Raw genomic sequence first — 16,435 nt, 5'->3', positions numbered from 1 at the left:
TAGACTCTGAGCGCCGCTGTTAGCCAACGCGCTGCAAGCGCTGGAGCCAAGAATCTACCGGGGTGATATTCTGCGCAGTCACAGAAGCAAGTCCGAAAGGAGAGTGGCCCCGACTCCGGCTTTCTGCTTCCAAATTTGATTCCGTACGGGTTGAGATGCCCTCAAACTGGGAGCACTGAGTTTTCTACACGGTGGAAGTAAATCTTTTAAAAGCAATTTGGGAAGCATCTTAACGTCCGAGGCTACAGCAACACACGAGAAGGATGGGGAATAGGAAGAAGAGGAGCAGGAGCCGGTGGCGGCAAGTACTCTTTCCCTTCCTGCTGCCTTTGTTCTGTGGGGCGCTCTCGCAGCAGATCCGCTACTCTATTCCGGAAGAAATGGCCAGGGGCTCGGTGGTGGGGAACCTCGCTAATGACCTGGGCCTGCATGTTCGGGATTTATTGACCCGCAACCTCAGAATTAGTGCGGAAAAACAGTATTTTTCTGTGGACACAGAGAATGGGAACATACTTGTGAACGACAGGATAGATCGGGAGTCGCTCTGCCCCCAAAACTCTCTGTGTGTTGTGCCTATAGAGATTGTAACAGAGAATCCTCTAAATGTTTTCCACATAAATGTGATGATAGAAGATATAAATGATAATCCACCTCTTTTCCCCCAAAATAGCATGATTTTACAAATCAATGAACTTGCAGTTCCAGGCACTCGGTTTGGTCTGGAATCTGCTATGGATGCAGATGTAGGGCCTCACTCTCTCCAGAGTTACCAACTCAGCTTTAATGAGCATTTCTCTCTGCTGGTGAAGGACAAGAGTGAAGGCAAGAACGCCCCAGAATTAGTGTTGGAGAAGCCCCTGGACCGGGAACGACAGAGTTCCCATCTTCTGGTCCTGACAGCAGTGGACGGGGGAGACCCGGTCCTATCTGGAAGCGCTTGTATTCAAATCGAGGTCACTGATGCCAATGATAACCCCCCGGTGTTCAGCCAGGATGTGTACAAAGTCAGCCTCAGAGAGAATGTGCCCCCAGGCACCTCTGTGCTAAAGGTAACAGCCACTGACCAGGATGAGGGTGTTAATGCAGAGATCACCTACTCCTTCAAATCGCTAAGAGATGATATTGGAAATACGTTTATGCTAGACCATCAAAATGGAGAAATCAAATCCAAAGACCATATAGACTTTGAAATCACTAGCAGTTATATTATGAACATAGAAGCCAAGGACGGTGGAGGCATGGCCACTGAATGTAAAATTATGCTAGAAATTCTAGATGAGAATGACAACGCCCCAGACATAGTTCTTACTTCAGTGTCCAGTTCTGTAACTGAGGGCGCAGAACCTGGGACGGTGATCGCTTTGTTCAAAACACATGATAAAGATTCGGGAGAAAATGGAGAGGTCACATGCCACATAAAAGAAAAAGTTCCTTTTAGAATTGAATCTTCCGCCAATAATTACTACAAGCTTGTAACAGATGGGGCGCTGGATCGGGAGCAGACCCCGGAGTACAATGTCACCATTACCGCCACCGACAGAGGCAAGCCACCTCTCTCCTCCAACAGAAGCGTTACTCTATACATTGCTGACATCAATGACAACGCTCCAGTTTTCCACCAGGCGTCCTACTTGGTTCACGTAGCCGAGAACAACCCACCTGGAGTCTCCATCGCCCAGATTAGCGCCTCCGACCCGCTGACAGGGGCAAGCCGCCCCTCTCCTCCAGCATAAGTATCACCCTACACATCTCCGATGTCAACGACAACGCCCCAGTTTTCCAACAGTCCGCCTACCTGGTCCATGTGCCAGAAAACAATCAGCCTGGAGCCTCCATCGCTCGAGTCAGTGCCTCCGACCCGGACTTGGGTCCCAACGGCAGCGTCTCTTACGCAATCGTGGCCAGTGACCTGGAGCCGCGGGTGCTGTCGTCCTACGTGTCCGTGAGCGCACAGAGCGGGGTGGTGTTCGCGCAGCGCGCCTTCGACCACGAGCAGCTGCGCGCCTTCGAGCTGACGCTGCAGGCCCGCGACCAGGGCTCGCCCGCGCTCAGCGCCAACGTGAGCCTGCGCGTGTTGGTGGGCGACCGCAACGACAACGCGCCGCGGGTGCTGTACCCGGCGCTGGGGCCCGACGGCTCGGCGCTCTTCGACACGGTGCCGCGCGCGGCGGAGCCCGGCTACCTGGTCACCAAGGTGGTGGCAGTGGACGCAGACTCGGGACACAACGCCTGGCTGTCCTACCACGTGCTGCAAGCCAGCGAGCCCGGGCTCTTCAGCCTGGGACTACGCACTGGCGAGGTGCGTACGGTGCGTGCCTTGGGGGACAGGGACGCGGCCCGACAGCTCCTGCTGGTCGCTGTGCGCGACGGTGGACAGCCACCTCTCTCGGCCACCGCCACGCTGCACCTGGTCTTTGCGGACAGCATGCAAGAGGCACTGCCAGAACTTAGCGATCGCCCTGTGTCCTCTGACCCTCAGGCGGAGCTGCAGTTTTACCTGGTGGTTGCCTTGGCCTTGATCTCGGTGCTCTTCTTCCTGGCAGTGACTCTAGCCATCGCCCTGCGCCTGTGTCACTCCTCCAGCCCAGTAGCCTGGGGCTGCTTTCAGCCTGGGCTCTGTTCTAAGACTAGACCAGGGTTTTCTCCCAACTACAATGAAGGAACTTTGCCTTATTCCTACAATCTGTACGTTGCCTCTGATTCTGGAAAAACAAGGTTTAATTTTCTCACTGTGACGCCAGACAGGGTCCCCCCACAAGATCTTTCAAATGAAGCTTCTTTGGTAGTAAGTGTCACTGAAAGTAACTAGCTAAGCTCTGACTCTGTTGCTTCTACTCACGTGAATTTCAATGAATGTCTTTCATTTGTAAAAGGGGTGGTTTAATTTTCAAGCCAATGTTTTGCCAAGAAAATCTTAAACAGATTATATCTACTGTTGTTTCAAGTTTCTTTGCCCACTTTTAATATTATGTTTTCCTTTCTGTGCAGGCCGGTAACTTCATTATTAGCCTTCAAGTATTTTGAAATATAATGACAATTTCACCTGAGATATTCTTTACACATGCTCTCTCTCTCTCTCTCACACACACACACACACATACACACATGCACAAACTACCCTGAGAAGTGGGTATTATGATGCTGCTGCCATTCAGATATTTTTAAGAGAAGTATAAATTTTTTCTTTCCATTGGTGTTTTTTGGGACTTGGATATCTTGAGTATATAAGGCTTCCTCTTCACTCTATTAACTATAAATTGAGATGAAAATGCATGAGAAAATGCTTTTTAAAAAGGAAATAGTAATGATTTGATAATATTTGATAATCTAGGAATTGTTGGAATCCCACTGAGTAGCGCAATTTTATGTCTGATCTGTTCTTACAACTACCTGTAGATGTCCTCTCAGTTTTAAAGATTATTTTATTTTATGTCTACCCCAGATGTGCATATCCTCAGAATATAAATATATACATTCATGAAAGTATAATAGTCAGCCATCTCTTAAGGAGATTTTTTTTTTCTATATTTTGATGGGCTTCCAAATGTATTATCAGTAATTCTCAATAGTTGGAATTAAGTCAGTTACCCAGAAAAAGGTAAGTTTGTAATGTTCTTTGGATTTACTGTCTTCCCCGACACTAAACATTCTTTCATAATATATTAGTATAATATATTAGTACATGGAGTACTGGTAATGTTCTTTGGATTTACTGTCTTCCCCGACACTAAACATTCTTTCATAATATATTAGTACATGGAGTACTACCATTATTTCCAGTCAATGCAAGTCGGAATGCTTCCATTTTATTCTAAAATTGTTAATGTGTCTTTTAAACTTGACTTATTGCCAGGTGTGACTCTGATGATGTGTACAGTTACATTTCTCATTTAGATTTTTATATTATCAGGAAATTTTGATTTTTAAGTGTTAAATGTTAGTTTTCTATTTAAGGGAATTCAAGAAATGCATTGAAAAATTTTTGCGTCAAATTAGAGCTGAGTCAGAAAGTTTAACTTATTCTATTATATGATTTCTCAAAACAGGAAACTCCTAGGGGGACACCTTATATAGTAAGTATGTGTGGGGGGAGGGTAACCTCAAAGCAGGTGCACTAAAATTATAAGGTTAAAATTATTGCTTATAGAAAGCTCAGATTTGCTTAAAAGCTCATTAGAAAAATCCAGAATACAACAACAGCTACAGAAAATAATCTCAATAAAATGACTCTATATGAAAAATTTTAGGAAAATAAGAAGTTCACTGAAGTTTCTACTAAAACGAACGTCATGGTTGTAGTAAGCTCCATTTCCATCCCTACTTGAAGAACAGTAGGTGGAGCTATTTAAGGTATAAAAACGAAAATCCTTTCCTAGAGTTCAAGATTGTGCAGTAATTGGTTAGGACTCTGAGCGCCGCTGTTCACCAATCAGGGAGAGAAAAGCAGAGAGATCCTGCTTGCCCTGCACTCACTTAAAGCACAAAGCACAGATAGATAGAAACGAACCATCTCTGGGACTGTGAGAAAACCGAACAGAGGAGCTCTGGCCCCCCAACTGTCGGATTCCAGGGGCTGAAGAGCTGATTCTGACTTTGATGGTTTAGGGGAGAATTGGAAATAATCCTCGAGGAAAGTGACAATGATTCCTGCTCTAGGGCACCGGGACTGCAAAAGGCTGGTTGTGCTGGGAGTCCTCCTGGGGATCCAGTGGGAAACCGGATGCACCCAAATAAGCTACTCCATTCCTGAGGAGCTGGGGAAAGGCTCTTTCGTGGGCAACATCTCCAAGGACCTGGGGCTGGAGCCCCCGGAGCTGGCAGAACGCGGAGTCCGCATCGTCTCCAGAGGTAGGACTCAACTCTTCGCGCTGAACCCGCGAAGCGGCACCTTAGTCACGGCGGGCAGGATAGACCGGGAGGAGCTCTGTATAGGGGCCATCAAGTGTCAGTTAAATCTAGAGATTCTGATGGAGGATAAAGTAAAAATATATGGAGTGGAAGTGGAAGTGAGAGACATTAACGATAACGCCCCCTACTTCCGTGAAAGTGAATTAGAAATAAAAATGAGTGAAAACGCAGCCACTGGGATGCGGTTCCCCCTTCCCCACGCTTGGGATGCGGATATCGGGAAGAACTCTCTCCAGAGCTACAAGCTCAGCCCGAACACTCACTTCTCCCTGGAAGTGCAAACCGGAGCGGACGGGATCAAGTACCCGGAGCTGGTGCTGGAGCGCGCCCTGGACCGCGAAGAAAAGGCCGTTCACTACCTGGCCCTCACGGCCTCCGACCGGGGCGACCCGGTCCGCACCGGCACCGCGCGCATCCGCGTCACGGTCGTTGATGTGAATGACAACGCCCCAGCGTTTGCTCGGTCCGAGTACCACGTGAGCGTTCCGGAGAACGTGGCCGTGGGCACTCAGCTGCTCCTGGTAAACGCCACGGACCCTGACGAAGGAGCCAATGCCGAAGTAATGTATTCCTTCCGGTATGTGGACGACAAGGCGGCCCAAGTTTTCAAGCTAGATGGCAATGTAGGGACAATCTCAACAATAGGGGAGCTAAACCACGAGGAATCAGGATTCTACGAGATGGAAGTGCAAGCAATGGATAACGCAGGATATTCTGCTCGAGCCAAAGTCCTGATCACAGTTCTGGACGTCAATGACAACGCCCCTGAAGTAGTCCTCACCTCTCTCACCAGCTCTGTTCCCGAAAACTCTCCCAGAGGTACATTAATTGCCCTTTTAAATGTAAATGACCAAGACTCTGGGGAAAATGGACAGGTGATCTGTTTCATCCAGAAGAATCTACCCTTTAAATTAGAAAAATCTTACGGAAATTACTATAGCTTAGTCACAGACACAGTTTTAGACCGGGAACAGTTTCCTAGCTACAACATCACCGTGACCGCCACTGACAGGGGAAGTCCGCCCCTTTCCACAGAAACTCACATCTCGTTGAACGTGGCAGACACCAACGACAACCCGCCCATCTTCCCTCAGGCCTCCTACTCAGCCTATATCCCAGAGAACAACCCTAGAGGAGCCTCCCTAGTCTCGGTGACCGCCGGCGACCCCGACTGTGATGAGAACGCCCAAGTCACTTATTCCTTGGTCGAGAACACCGTCCAGGGGGCACCCGTGTCCTCCTATGTCTCCATCAACTCGGACACGGGTGTCCTGTATGCGTTGCATTCCTTCGATTATGAGCAGTTCCAAGACCTGCAGCTGCAAGTGATGGCGCGTGACAGTGGAGTCCCGCCACTCAGCAGCAACGTGTCGCTGAGCCTGTTCGTGCTGGACCAGAATGACAACGTGCCTGAGATCCTGTACCCCACTCCCCCCACAGATGGTTCTACAGGCGTGGAGCTGGCGCCCCGCTCCGCAGAGCCCGGCTACCTGGTGACCAAGGTGGTGGCAGTAGACAAAGACTCAGGCCAGAACGCCTGGCTGTCCTACCGCCTGCTCAAGGCCAGCGAGCCTGGGCTCTTCGTGGTGGGGCTGCACACGGGCGAGGTGCGCACGGCGCGGGCCCTACTGGACAGAGACGCACTCAAACAGAGCCTCGTGGTGGCCGTCCAGGACCACGGCCAACCCCCTCTCTCGGCCACCGTCACTCTCACTGTGGCCGTGGCCGACAGCATCCCTGACGTCCTCGCGGATCTTGGCAGTCTCGAGTCTCCCGCCAACAGCAAAACCTCAAACCTTACGCTCTATCTCGTGGTAGCGGTGGCCGCCGTCTCCTGCGTCTTCCTTGCCTTTGTCATCGTGCTGTTGGCGCTCAGATTGCGGCGCTGGCACTCGTCGCATCTGTTCCAGGATGCTGGAGAAGGATTGGCGGGCATGTCCGCCTCGCACTTTGTGGGTGTGGATGGGGTGCGGGCTTTCCTGCAGACCTATTCCCACGAGGTCTCCCTCACCGCAGACTCGAGGAAGAGTCACCTAATCTTCCCTCAGCCCAACTACGCGGACACTCTCATCAGCCAGGAGAGCTGTGAGAAAAGCGAGCCTCTTTTGCTGTCAGGTGATTCGGGATTTTCTAAGGATAATCATGCATTAATTCAGGTGGGTCCATATCAAATATTCTTCTCTGAACTTTGAGCGCAATATCCCTTAAGTATAGATTTGTGTATATTTGGAATTTATAAAGCAGACATCAGTAACTTTATATATATGTAGCAGACACCAACAACCTAGTTACCTTCCCTCATGTCATATATATACACATATATACTACATATACATATATACACAATTTATAAAGTATTTTGTTAATACTCTACATAATTTTCTAGTTTAATTTATCAACTATAATACTCTTCCTGCTTTTAATTTTTTCCCCCTTTGCCCATGCAGCAGTTTTGTGTTGAGGATCTGATACCAATTTATCTGTTATGAATTTAGATTCTTGGCTGTCTGGTTAGCTCAGTTTGTTAAAGCACAGCATTATGCCGCCGAGGTCATGGGTGGTATAATCCCTTTACCTGCCAGCCACCAAAAAAAAAAAAAAAAAAAAAAAAGTAGCTTCTTCTAGAGGGGAGAAATCTTATTCAATAGAAAGTATAAATGAAAATTTTAGCAAACTTTTATAAACATTGGCTTTTAACTACACTTGAGATTGCTAACAAATTCATAAGGTGCATTAAGTTTCTTTTAAGGTGCAGTAATTCTTTCTGGCAATTAGGAATGCATACTTTTATACTTTCTCAGTGTCCTGTCATCTCATGGTTTTTGGTTTTGTGTTTTTTGTTTTTATTTTAAAAGATGACCGGTAAGGGGATCTTAACCCTTGACTTGATGTTGTCAGCACCACGCTCTCCAAGTGAGCGAACCAGCCATCCCTATATAGGGATCTGAACTTGTGGCCTTGGTGTTATCAGCACCGCACTCTCCTGGGTAAGCCACAGGACCGGCCCATCTCATGGTTTTAAATCATTCATGAACTTCCAAATATGGTGTATATTTCTTACACATTTAAAAAAAGATGGAGGGAAGATTGTTTTGTAGGAGACAATTTTGTGAGTGTTAGTTTTTCTCTGTCTGAACCATACTGTAAACTAAACAAGCATCCTATGAAACATATTAAAGGAGCAATTTACTCCAACAAGATCTTGGGTGATTAAACTGAAAAATAGATCACCAAAACCTGAAGGTTGGAGTTGTTTGGTTTTGGCCAATAAAATCAAAACTAATAGCTTAGCTTTAAATATTTAAATATTTAGAATATTTGTTGATAATTTAGGATAGATAATTAGGATATTTGTTGAATGTTTCCTGAGAGTAACTGGGCAATGGGTTTGGATGTTTACATTTTTTCTGATTCCAGTAATGAGATTATGTGAAGGACTTTGCTTGTCTTCCTATGTGTTATGGCATGTGGGTATGCATTCATTTCACCTAGTAAGCCAATCAAAGTGTTCAGCTATAATTTAAATGTTGTAGCTCCACTGTTTTATAACACTTAAAATTGGAATGTAATCTGTCAGCAGACATTTTTCCACCACTTTCATTCCAGGACAGGTATTATGCTTCTTGAAAGAGCAATAGCCTAGTAACCCGGCTGAGACTACACAATTCATAGATCATTTTCCAACGAATTAGAAGGCTAATGATAAATGAGTGGACTGTATCACAATTTTTCAGTGACATGTAACAGTATAGCTATGATCATGATTTGAATAGTTCTGGTGGAAAATCTGCTTTTTCCACATACAAGATATCAGGTATGAAAAAGCAAACATATAGTTGTGAAGGGATGTTGATCAAACTCATGAGTTTATAGCTCAGGAAAGAGTCAAATTTACTCTTGAATGTATGTTACGCTTGGAGTTCACTTTTAGGAAACCATTTTTGGTGGAAAGTTACCGATAACAGAGAATACTGTTTAAGATGCATTCTTAAAATTCTGATGGCAAAGATAGCCTATGGCAATGGTAATTGAAAAAATATTTTATAGAGAATGTGGCTTCTGGATACCATATTGTAAGATCTCTGGTTTGGGAAAATATGAAGATATTGTCATTGTACAAACCATAGAGTCAGACAAAACAATTTACCTTAATGCAAATTTGATACCGCCATAATTTCTCTTAGACAAGTCATACAAAGATCTACTATGTGTAATTTCATTGAGAAAAGGTATAATTTCTTAGTTCATCTTTAACGCTCTGAAGCATTTTACACAGTGGTTTGCACACCTTCTAATTACTCAATAAATTGCTTGAGCTCAATAATTAGAAAGTGGTCTCTTGGAAAAAGGAATCACAGTGCAAAACCAATAATTTTACATGTGCTTTCCCTCTGTATCAAAATGTCTCTGACCTATCTTACAAAGATAAGTACCTGGACATTTGTTAAATTTTGAAAATAGATGCCCCAATCCATAAAATTTCTGTATTCTGAAATCTCTTTCAAGTTTCCTATATATTTTCAGGTGAAGATTCAGCCAACATTTTATCCCGAGACTGTTAATGAAAAAAGTAAAGCTTTGGTGTGGGGGGGGGGCGGGGGGGATAAAAAGATTCTTAGCCTAAAAATACTCAAATGTCAAGTAGAAATAAAAAGTCATTACTTTGACTTCATGTGCGGAAGTCACTGAGGTTATAAATTCTCAGGAATATTTCATCGTGTGAGCAAGACTGTACTACCACCTTTCAACTTGCCAGCTCCAGTCAGAAACATCTTTCTGTTTGTTCTCAAAAGTAGAAATAAAAAGTCATTACTTTGACTTCATGTGCGGAAGTCACTGAGGTTATAAATTCCCAGGAATATTTCATCGTGTGAGCAAGACTGTACTACCACCTTTCAACTTGCCAGCTCCAGTCAGAAACATCTTTCTGTTTGTTCTCATCTCTCCAGAACCTCACATTCTGATTTCTTCAGGCTGCCGTTCAAGAGTAGGGACTCAGACAGCTTTGTTGGCCATTTCAGACACAGAGATAATGGACCAGATCCCCTAACATTCCTGCATGGTGACTTTCCTAATCTGCTGAAATGCAAATCCAGAAGCAGATTGGAAACATTCCTATTCTGACTCTTAGTTCTACAAATCTATATAGGGGAAGTCATGGGTTCACTGGAAATGAACTCTGCTCCTTCTTGCCTGGAGACTCTATAATCCAAGTACAGTTTGGAAACAGCCTTGTCTGGGGTGGAGCAGCAGTGACCCAGACTGTGGAAGAGATAGGGAACATCACTGGACTGATGGACTGGATGGGACCAAAGCAAGTCCTTCCCTTCCTGCTGTTTTTGTCCTGCCAGACATTCTTTGGGCAGGTATGCTATTCAGTCGCCCAGGAGCTGGCTAAGGGTTTGGTGGCGGGAAACCTTTCCAAGGATCTAGGGCTCAGTATCCAGGATTTACCTACTTGAAAGCTGGAGGTTAATGCTGAAAAAGAATACTTCACACTTAGCGAAGAAAGCAGAGACTTATTTGTGAGTGGCAAGATGGATTGGGAGTTATGCCCCCAAAACACAGTTTGTGCCATACATCTAGAAATGGTAGGTGAAAATCCTTTAAATATTTTTCTTGTTAATAGAGAGATTCAGGATGTGAAGGATAATGCCCCATGGTTCAGCAGGCATGTTATTAAGCTAAATATCTCTGAGTTGATCCCACCTGGAGCAAGATTTGCAAGAGAACCTCCAGAAGATCCTGATGTTGGAAGCAATTCTTTACAAAATTACCACCTTAGTAGCAACTCTGTATTTATCTTGGACGTAAAAGACCAATAATGGAAAGAAGTATGTTGAACTTGTATTAGAGAAGCCACTAGACCAGGAAAAGCAGAGTTCTCATCACCTAATGCTAACAGCTTTTGATGGTGGGGATCCACTGCAAAACAGCACCACTCGGATCCTGATCCTGGTGGTCATCACCAGAGACAACCACCCGGTGTTCATCCAGGATGCATACAGGGTCAGCCTTTGGGAATTTGTGCCCCCTGGAACATCCATGCTGAGGGTGAGGGCCACTGGCCAAGAGGAGGGCATCAATGCAGAGATCATGTATGCCTTTGCAGCCCACCCATATGTAGTTTGGCCTTGATCAAAATAGTGGAGAAACGAGAACTTTAAGTAACTTGGACTTAGAAGGGACTAAAAATTGTTCTATGGTTTTGGAAGCAAGAAACAGGGGAGGACTGGTTACCCAGTGTACAGTTGAGACCGAAATTCTAGAGGATAGTAACAATATCCCAGAGGTGATTTTTGCTTCTATTTCCACAATGATTCCCTAAGATTCTACACCTCGGACAGTAACCACTCTGTTTAAAACAAAAGATCCAGATTCAGGAGAAGACGTGGGGAGGTCATGTGCCTGATACAAGTAAAATGCACCTTTCAGAATAGAATCCTCTTCCAAAAATCACCAGAAGCTTGTAACAGATAGGGTCCTGGACCGGGAGCAGACCCCAGAGTATAATGTCACCATCGCAGCCAGCGACTGAACCAGGGCAACTCGCCTTTGTCCTCCAGCACAAGTGTCACCCTACACATTGGTGATGTCAAGGACAACGTTCTGGTTTTCCACCAGGCTTCCTACATAGTTCACGTGGCCATGAACAACAGCCATGAGCCTCCACAGGGCAAGTCAGCACCTCTGACCAGACTTGGAGCCCAATGGCCGTGTCTCTTACTTGATTGTGGCCAGTGACCTGGAGCCGGGGGTGCTGTCGTCCTACGTGTCCGTGAGCGCACAGAGCGGGGTGGTGGTCGCGCAGCGCGCCTTCGACCACGAGCAGCTGCGCACCTTCGAGCTGACGCTGCAGGCCCGCGACCAGGGCTCGCCCGCGCTCAGCGCCAACGTGAGCCTGCGCGTGTTGGTGGGCGACCGCAACGACAACGCGCCGCGGGTGCTGTACCCGGCGCTGGGGCCCGACGGCTCGGCGTTCTTCGACACGGTGCCACGCGCAACAGAGCCCGGCTACCTGGTCACCAAGGTGGTGGAGGTTGATGCCGACTCAGGACACACGCCTGGCTGTCTTACCGCATGCTGCAGACCATTAATCCAGTGCTACTCAGCCTGGCGAGGTGTCCACGGTGGGTGCTTTGGGTGACAAAGACGAGGCCCACCAGCACCTGCTGGTCGTGTACGACAGTGGACAGCCGCCTCTCTCAGCCACATGGCACCTGGTCTCCGCCAACAGACTGCAGGAAGTGCTGCCAGACCTCAGAAACCACTCTGCAAAGTTACAATCTGAACCCAATATTAATTCTTATTTGGTGATTTCCCTAACTTTAGTTTCTTTTTTATTCTTGATTACATTATTTGTCCTGGTTTTGAAGTGCCAAAGACCCAGAAATGGCCCTGTCTTAGATTCTTTACCCACAGATCTCTACCCAACTCTAGGTCTCTGGCTTCAGGGTAATGTGGCTCTACGATGCCATATTCCTACCAGATGTGTGCTGCTCCTTCTTATCCAGGGCTGAGTGAATTCCCTTTTTGAAGCCCTACTCCTCAGAAGGAATATAGCAAGGTCACTGCAGGAATCCCCTCAGGGGAAGGGGATGATTCTGATGATTTGGATTGCTTGGGCTGCAATCCACCCTCTAAGGTGAGAAATGCTTGATGAAATTAAGTTCAATCACAGCAGATTTTCTTCTAGCATGAAATATTTTCAAAGATCTCAGGGAGGAGCATTTCTGGCAGCAGGACCAAAAGCTAAGATGAAAAATATTTGGCATGCTGAGCTTTAGGGACAGTGGTTGGGCCTGATAGGAGTATCAAATGAGGCCATAGCATTTAGGGCCTTGAGGGTAGGTAACATTCTTAATTATACATATTTATATTTATATTTATTTGATTATATTCTGTAATTTTACTTTGATATTTAAATTGTGTTGATCCAAAGAATGGGGGGTGGGGGCAAATCTTGATCATTGTTCTAGAAAAGATGAATATTCACAACTCAGAATCACTGTTTATCACTTCTCACTCAACATGTGACTTCATTCTTTCTGTTTGAAAAGTCTTCTCTCACTGTAGAAAGACATTCTGGTTGATAAGATTAGTCTATCTTTTTTTTTTTTAAGCAAGTTGAATTTAGCAGTGGGGGGGTTGTATACAACTTTAGCGATACTAATGTAGCCTATCATTCTAATAAATATAAGAATAATACTCATGGAAGTTGCTAGGTCTAAATCTTGAAAACTATTATTTCACTGAATAGCTTTTTATGACTGAGTGATACCGTCCCCTTCTCATGCTGAACCTTCCTCTTCATGATAGATTATGAGTGCCACAAGAATTTAGACCGCATTTTGTAACCTCACCCATGTCCATTCCACCATTCTTGATAGTACAAAGAGCTTCTCTTCCTATGATCTACTTGAGGCTTGGGAAATTAGGCCAATTCAAATGCTTTAAGTGAATTTGAGCTAGCACAGAATGCTGGATATGGAGGGTTCTTTGTAATCAGGTGATTGTACAAATGGATACAGAAAATATTAGCATAGCATTTTACTGAACTAGAACTTTGAAAACACTTTAAAAATTACAGAATAATATTTGTGTACAAATATTTCACTGTATAATTGGAAGCTTGAAATCTAAAATATAACAAAAATAGTTACCTTTGGAAAGCCAAATTATGTAAAATGAGTAATATGGAAACTCTGAAAAGAGTGTAAGGAGAATTACTGGTACATCAAGAGAATATATAGGGAACTCAAACAACTATACAGTAAAAAACCAAATAATCCAGTTGAAAAATGGGCAAAGGAGGTGAATAGGCATTTTTCAAAAGAAGATATACAAATGTCCAACAGGTACATAAAAAATTACTAATCATCAGGGAAATGTAAATCAAAACCACAGTAAGTTAGACTGGCCATTACTAAAAAGAACAAGAATAACAAATGCTGGTGAGGATGCAGGAAAAGGGGAACACTTCTACACTGTTGGTGGGACTCTAAATTAGCACAGCCACTCTGGAAAACAGTACGGAGGTTTCTCAAACATCTACAGATAGAGCTACCATAGGATCCAGCAATTCCATTACTGGCTATATATCCAAAGGAATGGAAATCATCATGTCGAAGGGATACCTGCACTCCCATGTTCATCACAGCTCTGTTTACAGTAGCCAAAATATGGAACCAACCTAGATGTCCATCAAGGGATGACTGGATAAGGAAAATGTGATATATATAGACAATGGAATACTACTCAGCCATAAAAAAGAATGAAATTCTGCCATTTGTTGCAACATGGATGAGCCTGGAGAAATGTTAAGTGAAATAAACCAGACACAGAAAGAGAAATACCACATGTCCTCTCTCATAACTGTGTGCTAAGAAATAAGGGAAGGAAGGAAGGAAGAAAAGAAGGAAAGAAGGAAGAAAGAAAGAGAAGACCACAATAATACATTGAACTTTCAGAAGGAGAGAACAAACCTAAGGACAGTAGAGATGTGGAGGAGGGAGGGAGGGAGATTGGGGAGTGATAGGTCAGGTAGAGGGTATAAATAAAAATTATGACTTGTAATAATGAATATGCTAATAAAAAAAAGAAGTAAGCATGCAAGACTAGCCTCAGGGTCCCAGCCAGATGCGTGAGGGGACAGGGCCAGGGGCAGTGCACGCAGGAGTGGGGAATCCCACGCCCTTCTGATTTTAATGCGACTTGGAGGGAGGTGGAGGCCAGGTCCCATTGTCTGAAAGCCAGCCAGTGTGTCTTCTCCTCCCTCCACTAGCCAACGTCCAAACCTGGAAACAATAACTTTGTTCTAAATAAGTAGCAATAATAACTGCTAAAAGGGGGGGGGGAGAATATTAGTAGGAAGATACATAAAAGTTTGGTTATTCATTGGGTTTCCTTATTGGCATGGGTTCTGTGGTCTATCTAAGCTATGTTATGTTGCTTTGTGTTGCTTCACCCCCCATGGGTTTGTCACCCCTCTTTGCCTGGGTGATGGAGACATAAAGGGTTACTCAAAGCCCACCTCTTCTGAGCAGGGAGAGACCCAGAAGTGCTTAATCTCCCTGGGAATGCTCAAGTGAGAGCCAACCCTTCCTCAGGAAATTAATGCCGAATTGGGGTTCTCTTCCTGCCTTTATTTTCCAGACAAGGAAGTTACAGGAAGAGACATAGGTGTAGTTATAGTTTAACAATATAGGCTGGTAACTTTCAGTGAAACAAGTCAGATGACATTCCCTTAGGCAATTAAGTGATCTTACAGCAATTTCTCAGTATCTTTACATAACAATCAGTAACTAGTCTGTCTTTGAGCCAGCAACCTTGCTGTGCCACAAATCTTTATCTTACACCAGAGACTTTATAGCCTAAGGAAAATTTCCAGTCTTCTGCAAGGTCAATATTTGAAACTGCAAGACTTTGGAAAACCATGCCCTGTGAAGTACATATGCTTTATAGTATATTCCACAATGTTAAAAGAAAAGAAAAGAAAAGAAAAGGTGTGACTTGAGCAGTTGAAAAGGACTTGGGAGATTGGAAGTGGAAAATAAATAGATGAGATTAATAAGGCAGGCAGAGCCTTATAAATCACATTCAAGATTTTGGATTTTATTCGAACTACCCTTGCTATTGAAAGGTTTTTAACAAGGCAGTGACAAGATATGATTTGAGTTTTTAAGATTAGTTTGTCTGCTGTATGGAGAATTGATTTATGAGGGTTATAAAAGGAAATAGGAAGACCAGATAGGAGACTATGGCAATGTTTCTGGTAAATGGTGGTGGCTTGGATTAAACGGGAGGCAGTAGATATAGAAATAAAGGGTGGATTGGAGATATATTCAAGGAAATGATTCAATAAGACAATAATAGAGTAGGTGGAATATAAACTACACAATGGCAGAGACTATTGTGTTTATTAATATAGACCTCAGTGTCTGGCAAGATTGCTGTCTGGGAAGTGGTAGATCCTCAATAAAATATTTTGACTGAATTAATACAATAGATGAAAGGGGGATTAAGAGTGATTTATAGGTTTCAAAATTAAGGAACTGGATGGACAAAGGTACCATTTAATGAGATGTGGAAAACTAGAAAATGGTATGGAGGTTCCTCAAACAGTTGCAGATAGATCTACCATATGACCCAGCTATCCCACTGCTGGGAATATACCCAAAGGAATGGAAATCATCAAGTCGAAGGTATACCTGTTCCCCAATGTTCATTGCAGCACTCTTCACAATAGCCAAGAGCTGGAATCAGCCCAAATGTCCATCATCGGATGAGTGGATACGGAAAATGTGGTATATCTACACAATGGAATACTACTCAGCTATAAAAACGAATGAAATACTGCCATTTGCAACAACATGGATGGACCTTGAAAGAATAATATTAAGTGAAACGAGTCAGGCAGAGAAAAAGAAATACCACATGTTCTCACTTATTGGTGGGAGCTAAAAAAATAAACAAATTAATTCACCCACAAACACACACAAAAAAAACAGGGGGGGGGGGGGGGGGG

The 16,435-nt window shown here is 44.4% G+C and overlaps 1 protein-coding gene and 1 pseudogene across 1 annotated transcript in view; both read left to right on the top strand.

The window, feature by feature from the left end:
* Window positions 1-85: 85 nt before the first annotated feature.
* LOC103587911 (protocadherin gamma-A12) overlaps window positions 86-16,435 on the top strand; it is a 70,840-nt gene continuing 54,490 nt past the window's right edge. Inside the window, exons 1-3 of the mRNA XM_008569473.1 lie at window positions 86-1,664; window positions 1,823-2,801; window positions 4,636-7,064. Of these exons, the coding sequence (XP_008567695.1) occupies window positions 264-1,664; window positions 1,823-2,801; window positions 4,636-7,064 (4,809 nt within the window). The 5' untranslated portion in view covers window positions 86-263. The remainder of the gene's footprint in view (window positions 1,665-1,822; window positions 2,802-4,635; window positions 7,065-16,435) is intronic.
* The window catches only part of LOC103587909, a 27,759-nt pseudogene continuing 21,820 nt past the window's right edge, over window positions 10,497-16,435 (top strand).

The sequence above is a fragment of the Galeopterus variegatus genome, unplaced genomic scaffold (assembly GCF_000696425.1).
Source record: "Galeopterus variegatus unplaced genomic scaffold, G_variegatus-3.0.2 Scaffold502, whole genome shotgun sequence".
Lineage (NCBI taxonomy): Eukaryota > Metazoa > Chordata > Mammalia > Dermoptera > Cynocephalidae > Galeopterus > Galeopterus variegatus.
This window is presented reverse-complemented; position numbering and strand designations above follow the sequence as displayed.